At 52.7% G+C, this 17,342-nt stretch overlaps 1 protein-coding gene across 2 annotated transcripts in view; it reads right to left on the bottom strand.

The window, feature by feature from the left end:
• PSTPIP1 (proline-serine-threonine phosphatase interacting protein 1) overlaps positions 1 to 16,186 on the bottom strand; it is a 42,797-nt gene extending 26,611 nt beyond the window's left edge. For both annotated transcript variants that reach the window (XM_008055397.2, XM_008055390.2), the window contains exon 1: positions 15,677 to 16,186. In XM_008055397.2, the coding sequence (XP_008053588.1) occupies positions 15,677 to 15,712 (36 nt within the window). In that variant the 5' untranslated portion in view covers positions 15,713 to 16,186. The remainder of the gene's footprint in view (positions 1 to 15,676) is intronic.
• Between the last annotated feature and the right edge of the window lie 1,156 nt (positions 16,187 to 17,342).

Raw genomic sequence — 17,342 nt, 5'->3', positions numbered from 1 at the left:
GGTGGATGAGTGGATGGGTAGGTGGGTGGATGGACAGATGGGTGGATGGATGGTGGTTGGGTGGATGGGTGGGCGGATGGATGGGTGGATGGGTGAGTGGGTAGATGGGTGGATGGTGAGTGGGTGATGGATGGATAGGTGGATGGATGGTGATGGATGGATTTGTGGGTGGATGGTCGGATGGGTGGCTGGGGTCAGATGGATGAATGGGTGGGTGGGCAGAAGATGGATGGATGGATGACCAGATACTTCAGTAAACAAGGTGGTTGCTTACCTAGAGCACCTGGGAGGAGGAGTGGAGAAGAAGTGAGGGGTCCAAGCCCAAGCTGAATCTCCCCTACAGATCTCTGCGGGGCCACACGGAGCAGAGGGAGTGCCTGTGGTTGGTGTCTCCAAGCAAGCCAGGACTCGGGACAGAGACACGAAAGCCAACTCCAGGTCATAACAAGGAAGAGTTTCCCAGGAGACCACAGAGTCCTCAGTACAGACTGCTGGGTGAGCTGCTTTTATAGGTGCAGGGCACCCACGACCACCATCTGTAAGCTGGTCCAGGGTCCCACAGAGAGGACTCAAGCCTCTGAGAATGTATTAAACTAGGTGCCTGGTATACAGGGGTCCTCTGACCCAAGAACTGGAGGGGTCCATGTCTAAGCAGATACATGCGGGACAATTCGCAGTTTTTCTGAGATGGCCCAGGATAGGTATTGGAGAGAGAGGGTCAAGAAGGCAAAGACAGGCTTATATTCTTCAGAGAACAAAAGCATGTTAGTGTGGCCAGATGAGCTGCTCTGGGCTCAGCTGGACTGATGGGAGCTTGAGATTAGAAGTAAGTTACCAGAGTGCCACAGCTCTCCACCAAGTCCCAGTCTTGATGGCCACCTCTGGGCCTTATAGGTCCCCTCACCTGCTCTTGGGTCCCTGCAATGTCTGGGTCCCTGGGCCTGGGCTCTGGCTAGGCCCCGTCATGCTGGGAAACCTACAGACCTGTGACTGACGGGGCATCCTGTGGCCTCTGGGGGCCCATCAGAGCCCTGTGAGCATCCAGGGGCAACACGAGCTCTGGAGAGGACACATTGCAATGAGCTTGGCTTCTCTCAGTGATACTGACCACAGGGCAGCTTGTGTGTCTGCCGTGAAGGGAGGAAAGCAAGGATGAGACAGGTACTCCCTGATGGAGTGGGAGGACTTGACTCTAGACCAAGCCCTACCTGGCTTGGAAGCTTTGTTCTCCTAAACAGCCTCGTCTCTTATAAGCAAAGATCTCCATGGACTTGGTCCCCCTGCCCCTTCTGTGAAGTGCTGCTCACTGCCTCTCCTGCACTCTCCAGTCCTGTGTGTCCAGCTCAGTTCCCTGCTTCTCCCTCCTGCTTCGTGAACCCAGAACATTAGGGCTGTTGGGGAGTGAGAACAAAGCTGGCAGAGGCTGGAGGTGGGAGTGAGCTCAGAAGAGTGACTCTAGGGCCGAGGGCCACCTGCAAGCCACAAGCCAGTTTCAGGGCAGTGGACAGAGATGTGAGGGAGCAGGTGTCTGTAAAGGTAGGCCAGACGGAAAAGACCCAGGTCAACAAATCGAGGGGCAGGACCTTTCTGGGAGGTCACGGGAACCAGAGCCAAGCTCCAAGTTCAGGGGAAGGGAAGTGAATGGGTGGGGTGCCTGGTGGGGTACGGGCAGGCACGAGGCCAGCGCCCTCACGACATGATCACCTCTCATCCTCAGAGAATCCTGAAACGACAGCAGTGTGCTGCTATGGCCCCATATTACGGATGAGAAACTGAGGCTCAGCACAGCTAGAGACTTGCCCAGTTCTGTGCCACCCTGCCAAGCTGATTTGGCTTTCGGGGGCTCTCTGGGGTCCAGCAGTGGGCAAAGTGGGAGGCAGAAACTGAGGGTGAGGGCAGGTGAGGAGGGGAATGGGACCCTAGAGCTGTTGATGAAGGAGAGCACAGAACTGAGCCCCCCAGACCCTGAGCCCTGGAGGAGACACTGACTCCTGCTGTGAGCCACAAGGGGTCCGGGCTGTCTTTGTAGGAAGGGCAGGCACTGTCCATGCTGCCCACAGCCACCATACAGGGCTCCTTGCTGCCCAGGCTCGTGCCTGAGTGTCCAGTCAGGGACTGGGTCTGGGTCAGTGGTACAGGCATTGTCCCTGCATGTCCCCTTCCCCAGGCATCCCCTCCACACCACCTATGCCAGCAGGCATGTTGCAGACGAGCTCTGGTCTGAGAGGGGGTCTGGGCAGCAGGGCGTGGGAGGAGTCCAGGTACTGGGTTTGGCTTCTGGCCAGTTCCACACGCAGCCTGTGGGATGCTGGGCAGGTCACTTAAACTCCTGAGTACAGATTCCCTCCTCTGTCAAGTTGGGATGGTTACATCATCCTCTTCCAGGGGCCCTAAGAACTAAGCGAAATCATACACGTAGGAACCTCACAAAGTGCATGTCCCTGGCACGGGCTGAGCCCCTGGGAAAGGGTGGCCACGGTGATGAGCACGTATCAACTAAAAGTAGCCCAAGAAAGGAAACTTCAAAAGGAGAGCTGGATTTGAATCCTAGTGGGGACCCTTATCTGGACTAGTTGCTCCTAATCTTGGGGACTCGACTTTTTCATCTGTAAATTGGGGAAAACGCGTGAACCCTGCGCCCTCACAGGGCTGACATGACCTGCTTTGCAGTGTGAATTGCTGCAGGTGTGAGGACTGGCAGCCTCCCCTGGTTTTGGAGCTTACTCAAGAGACAGATGGACTCCTGGAGCGGCAGGGGAGCCCCACTCCTACGCCCATGCTGTTTCCTGCAGCCTCTGGAGACCACTTGGCCTCCTCTGCTGGCCTCAGCAGGTTCTGCACCTCGGAGCTGACCCTGGGCTCTGGCTGAGATGCCCTCCGAGCCTGGGGGCTCTCCAGGCTCTCACACCCAGGGGCGTCTGCATGCAGGACTCTTGCCCTTGCTAGGCCGTTTATCTGTACACGCACATCTCTACATCACAGTCCTCTAGCCACAGAAGTTGGCTTAATGTCAGTGTTTACAGACAAGGAACAGAGGCTCAGAGAGTCAAGGCTCACCAGGGCCACCCCGTGAGCACAGTGAATTGAAGTGGTCATTGGGTTCCAAGGTCGAAGTGAGAAACAAAGATGGTGCCCTCCAAATGAAGGGTTCCCTATGGGAGTCTGGGAGATTGCTTTGCCCTGCCCAACACAGCAGCGTGCATGTTGCACACTGTGGAAAAGTATGACTTTGACAGAGGAAGGTGCTCAGGCATGGGGAGCTGGGCTGCCCGGGGAGCCCTGTGTTTTCCACTGTTTGGTGTTTTGCTCTCAGTCTGCACAGAAATAGGACCCACAGCAAGTCTGCTGGACCCTGAGTGCAAGCTCTGTCCTTCTAGGGTTGGGGGTTTATCTTAGGACTGTAGCCTCAGCCTGGAGCAGTGGCTCATGTCTGTAATTCCAGCACTTTGGGAGGCCGAGGTGGAAAGATCGCTTGAAGCCAGGAGTTTGAGACCAGCCTGAGTGAAAGAAAAAAAGGAAGGGAGGCAGGAAAGAGAAGGGAAAGGAGGGTAAAGGAAGAGAAGGGAGGGAAGAGGGAAGAGGAGAAGGGGAGGGAAGGAAAGAAGGAAGGAAGAGAAAGAAGGAAGAAAGGAAAGCAAGAAGGAGGGAAGGAAAGAAGGGAAGGGAAGGGAGAAAGGGAAGGAAGAAAGAGAAAGAGAAAGAGAGAAAGAAAGAGAGAGAGATTCCCGGGGCTTCCTGATGGCTCCTGCCCTGACTCAAGACCCAGTCTCTACTGCTGGTCTTCCCCTGGCCTGGCTCCAGCCATGCCTGCTTCTTTGACTCCAGGGTCAACTTCCGACCTGTTCTGTGTTGAAGCGAGAATCACTGCAGACACCCCAACACCTCACCCACTCCCGTGTCGTTCTGTACTGTGCAGACCCGCATGCTCCCTGCCCCATGCCGGGCTGTGTTTAGTATCCACCGCAGCCCCAGGGTCACCCATCCAGACTTCTGTGCTGACCCCCCCTACCCCCACCCCAGCCCTGTTTGTCTGGACCAGCCCCCGCTGTCCTCCTGGGCCTTCCTCCCACTCGCACTCTGGAGTCCACTTGCTCAGGGTTGGTCCAGACCAAAGGGCAAATGTCCAGGGGGTGACCCAGAAGCCCCTTCTGCTTCAGTGGCTGTGGCCTGCGACGCAGGGCCAGAAATTCTGATTTCCGAAGGCCCCTCAGGTTCAGACAGCTCAGGTCAGACGTCAGTTCCCGGCAGGGCCTCCTCTTGATCCACTGGGGGCCTCAGTGACCCCGCCTGCAGGCCTTCCCTCCAGACCCTCCTTGAAGAAGAGTGAGAGCTGGTGGGGTCTCGAGGGAGCACAGCCGTCATGGGCCTGCTCGGGGAGCTGGAAAGCAAGACAACCACAGGGAGGAGCCCACAGCCCAGGGGACCCTAAGGCAGGTGTCCCCCAAGAGTACCCAGGGTAGGAGTGTGATGAAAAGTGTCATGGACTGGGGGCCAGCCCAGGCTGGGCAACCTCGGGAGGACCCAAACCTCAGTTTTCTCGCCTATAAACTGGGAGCAATAAAAGCAATTCTACTCAGGACCCCAAATAGCCAAAACAATCTTGAAAAAGAAAAATAAAGTTGGAGGACTCTCATTTCTTTATTTCAAGCTTACTACTGTTTTCAAAGCTTCCGTAATCAAAATAGTGTGGTAGTGTCATTAGGACAGATGTGTAGACCAGTGGCATAGAACAGTAAGCCTTCACGCATATGGTCAAGTGATTTTTGACAAGGGGGCCAAGACCATTCAGTGAGAAAAGGACAGTCTTTTCAACAAATGATGCTGGGAAAACTGGATACTCACATGCAAAAGAATGAGGTTGGTCCCTTACCTTACACCATATGCAATAATTAACTTAAAATTAATCAGGCTGGGCTTGGTGGCTCACGCCTGTAATCCAAGCACTTTGGAAGGCAGAGGTGACAGGATTGCCTGAGTCCAGGGGTTCAAGACCAGCCTGGGCAACTTGGCGAGACCTCATCTCCACAAAAATCAAAAAATTTAGCCAGATATGGTGGCATACACCTGTAGTTCCAGCTACTTGGAAGGCTAAGGCGGAAGGATTGCCTGAGCCCAGCAGGCATGTCATGTCACTACACTCCAGCCTGGGTGACAGAGTGAGACTCCGACAATAATAATAATATTAATCAAAGATAACAATGTAAGACCTAAAGCTATAAAACTCTATGAAGAAAATATGGGGGGGGATCTTTATGACATTGAATGTTGCAATAATTTCTTGGATATGACACAGACAACTAAACAAAAATAGAAATAAATTAAAAAATAGAAAACAAACAAATAGAAAAATTGGACTTTATTCAATTTTTGCATATCAAAAGGCAGCATCAAGAGAGTGAAAAGACATCCCACAGAATGAGAAAAAACACTTGTAAACCGTATGTATGATAAGGGATGAATGCCAGTATATATAAAGAACTCCTACAACCCGACAACAAAAGACAAATGACCCAATTCAAAAACAGGTGAAGGCTTTAGGTAGACATTCCTCCACAGAAGAAATACAGAGCTTGAAAAGATGCTCAACATCATTAGTTATTTGGGAAATGCAAGTCAAAACCACAATGAGGTATACTACTTAGTGGCTTCTAGAATGGCTATGATTTTTTAAAAACAGAAATTAACAAGTGTTAGCAAAGACATGGTGAAATAGAGCCCTTTGCATTGCTGATGAGAATGTAGAATTGGGCAGCCTCTGTGGAAGATAGTTTGGCATTTACTCAAGAAGTTAAACATGGGGTTACCATATGATTCAGTAATTCCACTCCTAGGTATATACCAAAAAGAATTGAAAGCAGGGTTTCAGACAGATACTTATACACCAGTGTTCATAGCAGCACCGTTCACAACAGCCAGGAGGAAACAGCCAAGTGCCCATCAATGGGGGGATGGATGTATTAATACAAAAGGAGCCGTCTGTGTAGAGTATTATTTTGCCATAAAAAGGAAGAAAATTCTGACATACATTACAGCATGAATGAGCCTTGAAGACATGATGCCAGGTGAAATAAACTGACACAAAAGGACAAACGCCATCTGATTCTACTTAGTATGAGGTCCCTAGAATAGGCAGATCCATAGAGAAAGTGGATCAGAGGTAGGATGGGGGTGTGAGGAAAGGAAGTGGGAACGATTGTTTAGTGGGTACGGTTTCTGTTCAGGATGATGAAACCATCCTGGAAACAGAGAATGTACTTAAGGCCTCTGAATTGTATGCTTAAAAATAGCTAAAATGGTTCATTTTATGTTACATATATTTACTACCAAAAAAACCCACTTCTAACTCACTCTCAAGTGAGTCGAATGAGGTCATGCAAGTGTGAAAACCAGATCATGGTTTTTATCAGCAACAGCAATCAATCACCACAATGATCACCATGGGTCCTCAACCCTGGCTACACATAGGAAGCACCAGGGAATGCTGAAAAGTGCTCATTCCCAGGTTCTACCCCAGAAATTCGAATGTCATTGACCTGGGGTGTGACCTGGACATTGAGATTTTTGAGACTGAGGTCCCACAAGGCCTGGCTCCCTGCTCTGTTTCTGACCTTATCTCCAATCACTGTCTGCCTCGGTCACTCTCTCCAGCCACATAGGCCTCCCCGCTGTCCCCTGAACACTCCTGCCTCAGCCTGTTCCCACTTCTAGTGTGCTGGTTTCCCGTTCCTGTTTCTACAGCTGGGAAGCCTTGAACTTCAAGGGTCTACCCCACCCCCACACTGGCCGCTGGTTTCTGGGGCTTCAGCGGGCACTTCCTATTGCCCAATGGTGGTGGCCTGTCAACACCAGCGGAAGAGGCTGTCACTCGCCTGCCTGTTCCATCATTCATTGCTCAGGGTGCTCTGCAAACCGCCACACCCTCCTCCTAACCACAAAGGGCTCTCGAACCCAGGCCCGGGAAGTCCCCAGTCCAGCCCCAGTGTCCATCCATGTGGCATCTCCCAGGCCCGCATGCCTTCATGAGCCCCAGGTTCCTCTGTGAAACAGGAATAAGAATACCAACCTCACAGGACTATGGCTGGAAGATTATCTTGTTTCTTTCTATCTTTTTTTTGTTGTTGTTGGAGTCTCACTCTGTCCCCAGGTTGGAGGGCAGTGGCACGCTCCCGGCAGCTTCCACAGCCTCGAGTTGCTGGGCTCCGGCGAGCCTTCCACCTCAGCTTTCCAAGTAGCTGGAACTACAGGCGCGTGCTACCACACCCGGTTAATTTTTTGATTTATTGTAGAGATGAGATCTTGCCAAGTTGCCCAGGCGGGTCTCGAGCCCACGGGCTCAGGCAATCCACTCACCTCAGTTTCCCAAAGCACAGGATTACAGGCTGAGCCATCGAGCCCGGCTATCTTGTTTCTTGAAACCAAAGGAATGATTCTTTAATGGTAGAATGCAATAGACAATGGTAAACTGAGCTGAAGAGGCATTCTGGAAACAGGAAGATCCACTGTCCCTATACATTCAAACCCAGTTAGAAGTCTGGGTCCCTCGGGACCTGTTTCTGATCTGCCAACTCACTGTGGTGGTCCCTTGAGCCTCCCAATCCTCAAATCCCTCATCTTAGGTGAGCATCACTCTGACATCCCATAGGTAAGGGATTTGAGATTCAGAAAAGGGAACTTATAGTCCAAGACCACCTAGCAAGTGTGGAGGGGGGCCAGGTGAAGCTTCAAAGAAGTCTGCTTCCTTCTGTACCTGGAGGATGGGGATTGACGGAGCCCTTGAGGGAAGAACCTTCCAGAGCCAGCCCAGAGGGGAGCCCCAGTGTGGGTGGCCCAGGGCACAGGACACCACTCTTTCTAGCTGGAAGCCGAAGCAGTCTTGGTTTCCACCCCAAGTTCTCTCCATCCTGTGGTTTGCAGCATCAGCCAGGCTCTGGGTGGGGAGGGAGGGCATCCCGCCACAGCCTGCAGCCTTTTTGCACGAGAGGAAACAGCCGAGGAAACAGAGAGGGTGCAAAGAGGCGCAGGAAGGGCTCTGCCGCCACTTAGGGCAGACCTTGCACAATCCAGCTCGGGCCTTCCCTTCTTACCAGTCCCCTTGCACAATGCTCTGGGTCAGAGAACTCTCTTCCAACTCCCTTCCACACTTTTGCCCAATGCCATACCTGCCATCCCAAGTGCCGTGTGCCTTCCTGACATTTCCCAAATCCTTAGCAGAGCCCACACAAGGCTCTCCTTCCCCCTAAACAACCCTCAGGAAAAGCACATAAGTTCCTGGGGCCTGAAGCTCAGAGCAGATCATCAAGAAGCAGATCTTGCCAGGTGCAGTGGCTCATGCCTGTAATCCCAGCACTCTGAGAGGCCAAAACGGGAGGATTGCTTGAGGCCAGGAGTTCAAGAGCAGCCTGGACAACATAGTGAGACCCCTGTCTCTTCAAAAAATAAAACAAATAATTTTTTAAAAAGAAGCAGATCCTAGCCAGGCTCGGTGGCTCAGCCTGTAATCCCGTGCCTTTGGGAGGCTGAGGTGAGTGGATTGCCTGAGCCCGAGGGTTCGAGACCCGCCTGGGCAACTTGGCGAGACCTCATCTCTACAATAAATCAAAAATTAGCCAGGCATGGTAGCGTGCGCCTGTAGTTCCAGCTACTTGGAAGGCTGAGGCAGAAGGATCGTCAGAGCCCAGCAGGTCGAGGCTGCCGTGGCCGGGAGCAGCCACTGTACTCCAGTCTGGGCGACTGAGACTCCAACTCAAAAAAATAAAAAAATAAAAAATAAAAGAAGCAGATCTTGTTTTTCAACAAGAGCGAAACTGAATTCAGAACACTGAATCAACCCAGAACACTGCAGCCAGAGAATCCTGGAGATGACTATCTGCAGGTATCACAAAGTAGAGTGAGCTTGACCACAAACCTCTGCAATCTCCTATGCTTTCAGATGGCTGGCCACGTCCTGTGGAATGGGCACAGAGGAACCAAACTCTTAGCCGGGGGGGGGGGGCCCACATACCACAAAGTGTGCACGGAGTTCATGACAGAGGTAATGCTATCAAACCACAATTTTGGCCTAAAAACATCATCTTGGCCTTGAAGTCAGAAATTGCTTCATTTTCTTTTAAAATACTTTCATTTTATTGACATATGTAATTTATATTGCAGAAAATTAGATGGGGAATGGAGAGAAAAATCATCCCACTTCCAAATCCATAAAAACCAATGTTAACTCAAAGCAGGGGGAGTCACCCTTTCATCCTACACAAATTATAACTGCGCCAAGAACAAACTAGCTGATCTCAGAATTCAGGGATGGAGAGCAGTGGGTCCTGGGTGGGAGTCCCTGCTCTGCCCTGAATGTGTGACCTCGGCCTGGCCCTTGACTGTCTGGTGCCTTAGTTCCCACCATGGAGACAGGAAGACACTGATAGCCTTTCCTTGCAGGGTAGGCTTGGGGACACAGGTGGAGTAGATGGCACAGTGCTTGGCACACGATATGCACTCAACAAATGAGCATTGTTGGTGATGTGAGCAGCTGGGACTCAGAGAAAAATATTCATGGAACTTGAAATAAATGTCGTATTTTTCTTTGCTTTTTTTTTTTTGAGTTGGAGTCTCACTCGGTCGCCCAGACTGGAGTGCAGTGGCCGCTCCCGGCCGCCGCATCCTCGACCTGCAGGTCTCCGGCGATCCTTCCGCCTCAGCCTTCCAAGAAGCCGGAATTACAGGTGTGCGCTACCACGGGCTCAGGCTTTTTTCTTTTTTTATGAGTCAGTCTCAAGTTGCTCAGTTGCTCAGGAGTACAGTGGCACAATCACAGCTCACTACAGCCTCCACCTTCTGGGCTCAGGTGATCAACCTGGCTCAGCCTAAGTAGATAGAACTACAGGTGCTTGCCACCAGACCTGGCTAATTTTTTAAAAGAATATTTTGTAAAGGTGAGGTCACACTATGTTGCCCAGGCTGGTCTCAGACTCCTAGGCTCAAGCGATTCTCCTGCCTCAGCCTCCCAAAGTGCTGGGATAACAGGCACAAGCCACCACGCCCGGTCTCTCTTTCATTTCTAATTGATTTAATTTTTGAATAATTCATGCATGTGTATGTCTAAAAAAAATCAAACAGTATAAAAAGTCTATCCTGCAAATGCTCAATCACGTCCCTCACGCATCTCTTTTTTCTCATTCTCCCACCAGGCAACCACTTGAATGAGTTCTCTGTGCACCCGTCCAGAGACTCTTAATACAAACCCACGCCAGTGTAAACGCTTATTTCTACCACTTTTCACAACAGGTTGTGGACCAGGCACACCATTCTACACCCTGTGCTTTCTACATGTAACGCCAGCTCTTAAAGAACTTTCCTGAGCTGTACAGAGAGAGTCTCGGTCCTCATTCCTTCTCACTGCTACAGCCAGGCAGGTGCTGGGAAGGCAGGTGGCGGCAGAGGCAGGACCACCAGTACCTTCTTCTCCTACTTTCTATGCTGTCTACAAGACTTTGGTGCTCCAGGGAACCTGCACAGACACTGGCCTCCTCAGCCTTCAAGGCTACAGCGTCTTGCACTGCTGCAAACCCTCCCACAAAGCCTGAGTGTGCTCCGGTTTCCAGCAGGGTGCTGCCCACAGGCCCAGCCCCTTCCAGGCCACTCTGGTCCCTCCTTCCTGTGTGAAAAGGCTCCTGCCCAGTCAGAGAACTGATCCCCACATGGCCGCTAGCGCCCACAGCTGGCCCCATTCTTTCACCCAGAAATACCTTCTCTCCTGGGAATCCACCAGAGAAAATAATCATTAGGTGGAAAACTTTTATATTCAAAGATCTACCCAATGTAGCACTGACCAAAATAATAAATAATTGGCAGTAACCTAAATGTCCAACAACAGGGGATCGGGCAAATAAGTCATAGCATGCCTACCACATCCACTAGCCAGAGAACTGTGCACCCTTCAACAATGGTGTCATTGAAGATAAGGAACCCATATCCACACCCACAAGTGTTCACAATGAAGTTACATTAAAAAAACAGGGAGGCATTGAGAACAGTGGCTCATGCCTATAATCCCAGCACTTTGGGAGGCGGAGGTGAGAGGATTGCCTGAGCCCAGAGGTTGGAGACCAGCCCGGGCAACCTGGCAAAACCTTGTCTCTACAATAAATCAAAAAATGAACCGAGCGTGGTGAAGCGCCCCTGTAGTTTCAGCTACTTGGAAAACAGGCGGAAGAACCGCCTGAGCCCTGCAGGTTGAGACTGCGGTGGCTGTGAGTGTGCCACTGCACTCCAGTCTGGGTGACAGAGTGAGACTGTGACTCAAAAACAAACCAAAAATTGGGGGAGGCTTGCAGGACAGTGTGAACTTCCTTGACACTGCCGCACTGTACACGGAAAAATGGTTAAGATAGTACATTTATGTTACATGCATTTTACCACCATTCAAAATATGAGGTGCTAGAACAAAAGGGACAGAGAATACAAAATTGTGTACACAATCTGCTGCCCTGTGTAAGACAACCTTACGGAAACAGCGAGACATTCACGGTTGTGGATGAGACTAAAGGTGCTTTTGTCTCTATTTTTTTCAACTTCCCACTTTCCTTACATCAAGTTCTCGTATTAATTGATTTTGTTTCTTTGAAGGTATACTCATAGCTTTAATGCACAGAACAGGCGCCTGACAAATGTCAGTCTCTCCCAACACCCTAGGGGCCACGGTAGCTGGGTCCTAGGGCGGAGGCCAGGCGGCATTAAGACTGCCAAAGTGGGGTCCCTCAGTCCCCTCCTCTGTAGCCTCCTAAATGGAGAAGCTCAGCATCTCAGCACTGGAAAGGGGAAGAGATGTCAGCAGCCGAGTGGACACATAGGGAAGGGGCGGCCCAGGCTAGCCTTGGTTCCACTGTGTGGATCTGGTAAGTCACTCCCCCACCCAGCCAGGATGCTGTCACCTATTCAATGGACTTGGGAGGCTCAGCTCCTCCCAGCCTGGCACAGAGGCTTCCAGAAGAAGTTGGAGCCCAGCCTCAAGGGAAAGACACGACCACATTCAGGAGAGCCCTCGCCTGTTCTCCCCTTGCTTCCTTAGTGGTTCCCAGCCAACTGGTGGGTGAGGGTCACCATAGCGTATGTGGCCCAGCCTCCCCAAGACCTTACTTTTCCTTTTAACTATCCCAAAAGAGCCAGGATATGGATCTCAATAAAACCCCGGTCCAGGACTAGATTTTGCAAAGGCTGTGGCATATATAGGTCTCAGGGGGCAGGGGTGCCTGGGTGGAGATGGCGCAGCTCAGACACTACTCCCCTCAGCATACCCCTCCACCTGGCCCATTTATTTCTCCGGCTCCGGCACTGGACTGTTACTTCCCCAAGGGCAAGACAGTCTCATTCATCTTATCGGGTATGGGGGTAGAGCTCAGGGGTCCGACCTGGACCACCTAGTAGAGAACCCTGAAAAAGAAATACGTACAGACAATAGCTAAAGGGAAATGGAGGAGACTATGGGTTCTGGAAGGGAGGTGGCCATGGAGACATTCACTGCCCATTCATTTACTCTATAAGCATCTCCTTAGTGTGTGTTCTGCTGCCCTGCACTGAAGATACAGATGGACGTTTCTTGCAATACAGTTTGGCTGCCGCTAGGAGCAGAGCCACTGACAAGGTGGGTGGTGGAGGCGACACTCTTTTCTGGGCTTCTGAGTCCCTTTGACTCAGTGTTGCATGAGATCTGAGACCTTCTGAGCTCTGACTGCTGGTGATCTCAGCCTCAACCTTGTCTCACTGACAGGTCCCGCTCTGAGGCTCAGCCGCAAACATCCTGCAGAGGGGTGATGCTCTTTATCATGTGTGTATCAGAGAAATCAAATTGTCCTTTCCCTCCCACTGTGGCTGTCCACCCTGGCCTCACTCCTACAGTGGCCGGCATCTGAATGCTCCACCGCAGCTAAAAGCAGGCTATAAATAAACACTGTGTGGCCACATAGACAGAATCACAAACATAGGCTTGCACAGGGACAAGACTGGGTCTGCACCCACGCTGAGTGTCCCTGCTACTTCTGGGCCATCACATTTGCTTTTTATAATTGTTCTGTCTCCTTCCTTACTGTCAGGCTGTTAGCTGTCTGTGATACTTCCTCTCACAAGCCAGGTCCACAAATATTTATCCATTGCCATCTGGAGATCAGGTCCTGTGCAGACCCCTACTCACTGTTACACCACAGGTTAAAAGATGCCATGACCACGCCTGTTAAAAGTGTGGGTATTTGGAGTTTGTAGGCCCTGACTGAAAGCTCTGGGGCATCTCCTATGGGGAAAGTACATGAGCTTTCATGGAAGTCCTTGGGGGCTTCATCTTTGGCGTCTCAGAAACCACTTTTGTTTCCCCGCTTACCTTGAGCTAATGCCAGAAACACGGCTGGCTCTGGTTCTGGGTGGGTGGAGTTGCCAGATAACTGAAGGTCTGTGATAGTCAACATGATTTTTCTAGGTCAGGGGTTTCTTTCCACTGTTTAAAGGCCAGTCATTCCTCAACAGTGGGCTGCCAGGCTGCAGGGATTAGCATCAGTGCCTCGGGCTGGGCAGGGGCAGCCAGGATGAAGGGCCAAGCTGGCTGGGCTGTTCCTAACACACCCTCCGTGGTCAGAGTAGGTGCCGTTTCTGTTTTACACATTTGTCTGTAAATTCAGCTTCAAAATACTGTTCTAGCCACCTCATCTGACCTTCTTACCCCACTGAGAGGTAAGAAGACAGAATTTTTTTCTCCATTTCCCTGATATGCACCCTGAAGTCCAAAGATCCAGGGATTTGCAGGGAGAGACAGGCATCCTGCAATACACTGGGTGACACAGGTATTGGTGCCAGACCACTGGGTTTAATCCCAGCTGTGTGACCTTGGGCAAGTCCCTTAAGCTCTCTGTGCCTCAATTTCCTTCTCTGAATAACAGGGATAATGATAGCATCTGTTGTGAGGATTAAGTGAGTGAATATATATACAATCTGACCTGTCCAGAGCACCTGGCAAATCTTTAGTGCTCAGTAAATGGTAGCTGTCATGCATTGGGCTGGGCTGAGCATCGAGAGAGGAACTGGAATCCCTGGGGCAGGTGATGTCTACAGTGACCTGCTCTCATTGGCCACTTCTCTTCCCTTCCTGCTCTGGTCTTCTCTGGGGAAGCTGGATGCTCTTCCCAGGTGTGGGGAGCCAGGCACAGAGCGAGGCAGGCCCCTGGAGGTCAGGAAGCCCACAGGAACTCAGAGGCACAGCACACCGTGGGCGGGATGCCACTCAGGAAGCGCCCATAGGTGGGCTGGTTGCTTGCTTCCGCCGCTGCCACCATGTCCTGTGCCCCTGCCCAGATCCAGTCGTGGGGCTGCTCCTTGTTCCAGCTCCGCCCTAGGGAAGGTGGGCCCAGGGGCTCTGGGCTGCAACAGAGGTAGAGCAGTCAGGGGCTCCTGGCCTGCCCTGGATCTCCAGGCCCTCTTCCCCCAAATCTGCACTCCAAGACAGGGCAGCAATGTGTTGACTCCCCCCACCTGGGGTTCTAGCTGCCAACCTGGGCCGTGAGCACCCTGGTGCTTGGTGCTCTGGACCGGCTGAGCCAGCACTGCCTCTGGGCTGGTCCCAAAACCCCTTTGTAGAGATGGGGAAACTGAGGCCCAGAAAGGCACAGGGTGCCCTCCCCAGGTAGACCACTCAGCCCATTGCATAGTCAGTGCAGGGAAGGCAAACCACTCACACGTTAGCCACGGGCCCCAAGCGGAGCTGGCCCGGAAGGTTAGGAAGACCTGGCTCACAAGCTCTCATCCTCCTGGCTGCGGCCCCAGGACTGGGCCCGGGGAGGGCCAGGCTGTTGGCTGGGGCCGAGCTGGCCGAGCCCTCTGCGGATTTGGAGGCAGCACCCTCAGGACAGCCACATTCCCCAGCTGTAACCAAGAGGTCTCAACTTTTCCCCAGGAGCCCTGGGGACAGCCAGAGTTTGAGGAATGAAACGATGGGTAAAGGACAGCTGGGATCCAGGGTCCAAGCTGGGCCTCGGTCCATGTGGCCTGGGCCAAGCCACTTTACCTCCACCATTGGCCGGACGCCTTTATTTCATGGGGGAAATGATTTACGCCTGGGTTGAATTTAAGAAAGCAAGTAAGGAACTGCCCAGCCCAGTTGCTTCCTTGAAGGATCCATACCAAGGGGCCGAGTGAGGGGAAGAGGAAGAGAACTACCCCTTGGAGAGCCGCTGAGGTACAGGGGCTTTAGTGCATTAAATCCCCTTGCTTAAGCCTCCCATTCAGTTGGCATGATGGTTTTTATTTATCTCCATTATATGGATGGAGAAACAGGCTCAGAGACATAAAATGACTCGCCCAGCCTGTAAGTAACAGAGCCAAGACTTGAACCCAGGTTTGTATGATGCCCAAATCTTGACCCTCCTATGTTCCATGTGGCCTCCTAAAGCCCCCACCCACACATTATCCTCTCCTGATGAGCTCCAGCTGTGGGGACAGGGATCCCAGAAGAGGAAGCAGCCCCAGGAGCCGAGAGGAGATCCCTTACCCATGGCATCCCCTTGCCTTCCCCTCAGAAGGGGCAGGGACACAGGCCACCTCCATGACAATTAAGACCAAGAATCAACCATGTCACGTCCCCACCCACCGCCACAGGCAATTTCAGCCTCTGTACACTTGTCCAATGCCCCCAGCCATCCTCACTCACCCAGAAGGCATCTTTGAACTGCATCTGGGGCATCATCCTCAGGAGTCTGCTGTGGCAAAGCTCGCTCTCCTGCCACGGGCCGGCCTGACAGAGGGCCAGGCGCCAGGAGCACCGGCCCAGTCTCGGCAGGGCTGGCCCAGGCCCCCCTCCCTGGCCGGCGCCGTCTGCAGTGCTCAGAAGGCAGCAGCAAGCCAGAGACAGCTGCCGAGGGGAGGAAAAGGCTCAACCTGTTTTGTTTGGGGCTAGAATCAGCAACGAAATGAGGAAGAGCTGTGCTCAGTGATGGGAGGGCGGACCCTGGTGTCCAGCCCGGCCCCTGTCGGCCCCACAGTGACAGAGGACACAGTCTGGGACCCAGGACAGGGAACCGGGATGCCAGCCCTGGGTAGGAGGCAGCGGCCAGTGGGAGAGGCGGGCTGGAGCACGGGGCCAGGCGGGCAGACAGCCTGAGGCCTGTGCAGGAAGGTTTGTGCAACCTCCCCCGGGGCAGGCCTAGGGCCCTCGCCCACAGGAAGTGGAGCTATGGTGCCCCCTGTGCAGCCCCGCCTGCCACCTGCCATCCTGTTGCCTGTCTCTGCTTGCCGTTTGCCACCTCCTGATGCCCGTCTCAGTTTATTCTCAGAGGCCATAAATGTAGGGAGCTTGAGACCCACTGATGGTGGGGGCAAGGAGGGACCCAGGAACCCAGATGCTGTTGCCCACCAGGCCCAGCCCCTCTCCAGGCCAGGCCCAGGGATGCCAGACTCTCCATTCCTCACCAGCAGGCCATTCCGGAGGGCTTGCCTAAGCCCGGGACATCCATCATTCACCAGACCCAGGCTGTTCGGTGCCTGGGCCCGGTCCTGCCCACTAGGAGCTCGTGGTCTGGGGCCAGCACAGCTGTGCTCTGGGGATCTCTGGGCTCACAGAGGTGAAGTGAGCGTGTAACTAGGTAAGAGAGAACCCCTCTACCACCAAGATGGAGACTTCAGGCTGAATGAATGTGATTGGACGGAGAAAGAGACAGTATTATAACAGCACAGAGGTGGGAGTGAGGCCCCAGTTTGTGTTTAATTTGGGCCCTACTCTTCAGTGGCTGAGGAATCCTAATAGGCCCTCCAACTCTTTGAGCCTCAATTTCCCCACTCTGCCACCCCCAGTCTTTGGAAAGGAGTCAGTGTCAAGATCATTTCTGGAATTTCCAGTTTGGCAGGGCAGAAGTCACTGTCTGGCACCACCTTGGGAGGGGCCCTAGGCTAGAGCCCCAGACACAGCCTTGAGAAGCTGAGGCCTGCCCACTGCAGGGGTTGAGTAGGGGGTATAGAGGGCACCTTGAGCCCAGGGTCGGCTGGCCAACAGGACTGAGTCAGGGACCATCCACAAATCATCGCCCTCACTGATGTGTGCCTTGCAACTGTCTAGGGGGCATTAGATAGACTAGTGGCTGCAGATGAAGGGGCTGAGCTCCTGAGCGTCTGTGAGGCATGCTGGGAGCATGAGAGGGCGGGCACAGCCAGGCTTCTACCTAGTCATCCAGGAGGAAACACATCGGGAAGAACTGCAGAGCAGCAGGACTTCCCCAGGAGCCCTTACCTCTGCAATCCTTGGACTTTAGTCTTTAACAGTGAATGGTGTCAAAGCACCTTGAATCCCGAAGGCCACATGCTGGAGCTGCACCCCTCATCCC

This window comes from Carlito syrichta, unplaced genomic scaffold (assembly GCF_000164805.1).
Source record: "Carlito syrichta isolate Samal-C Ts95f unplaced genomic scaffold, Tarsius_syrichta-2.0.1 Scaffold81549, whole genome shotgun sequence".
NCBI lineage: Eukaryota > Metazoa > Chordata > Mammalia > Primates > Tarsiidae > Carlito > Carlito syrichta.
The sequence above is the reverse complement of the archived record's forward strand: the minus strand, read 5'-3'. Positions and strand labels throughout refer to the sequence as shown.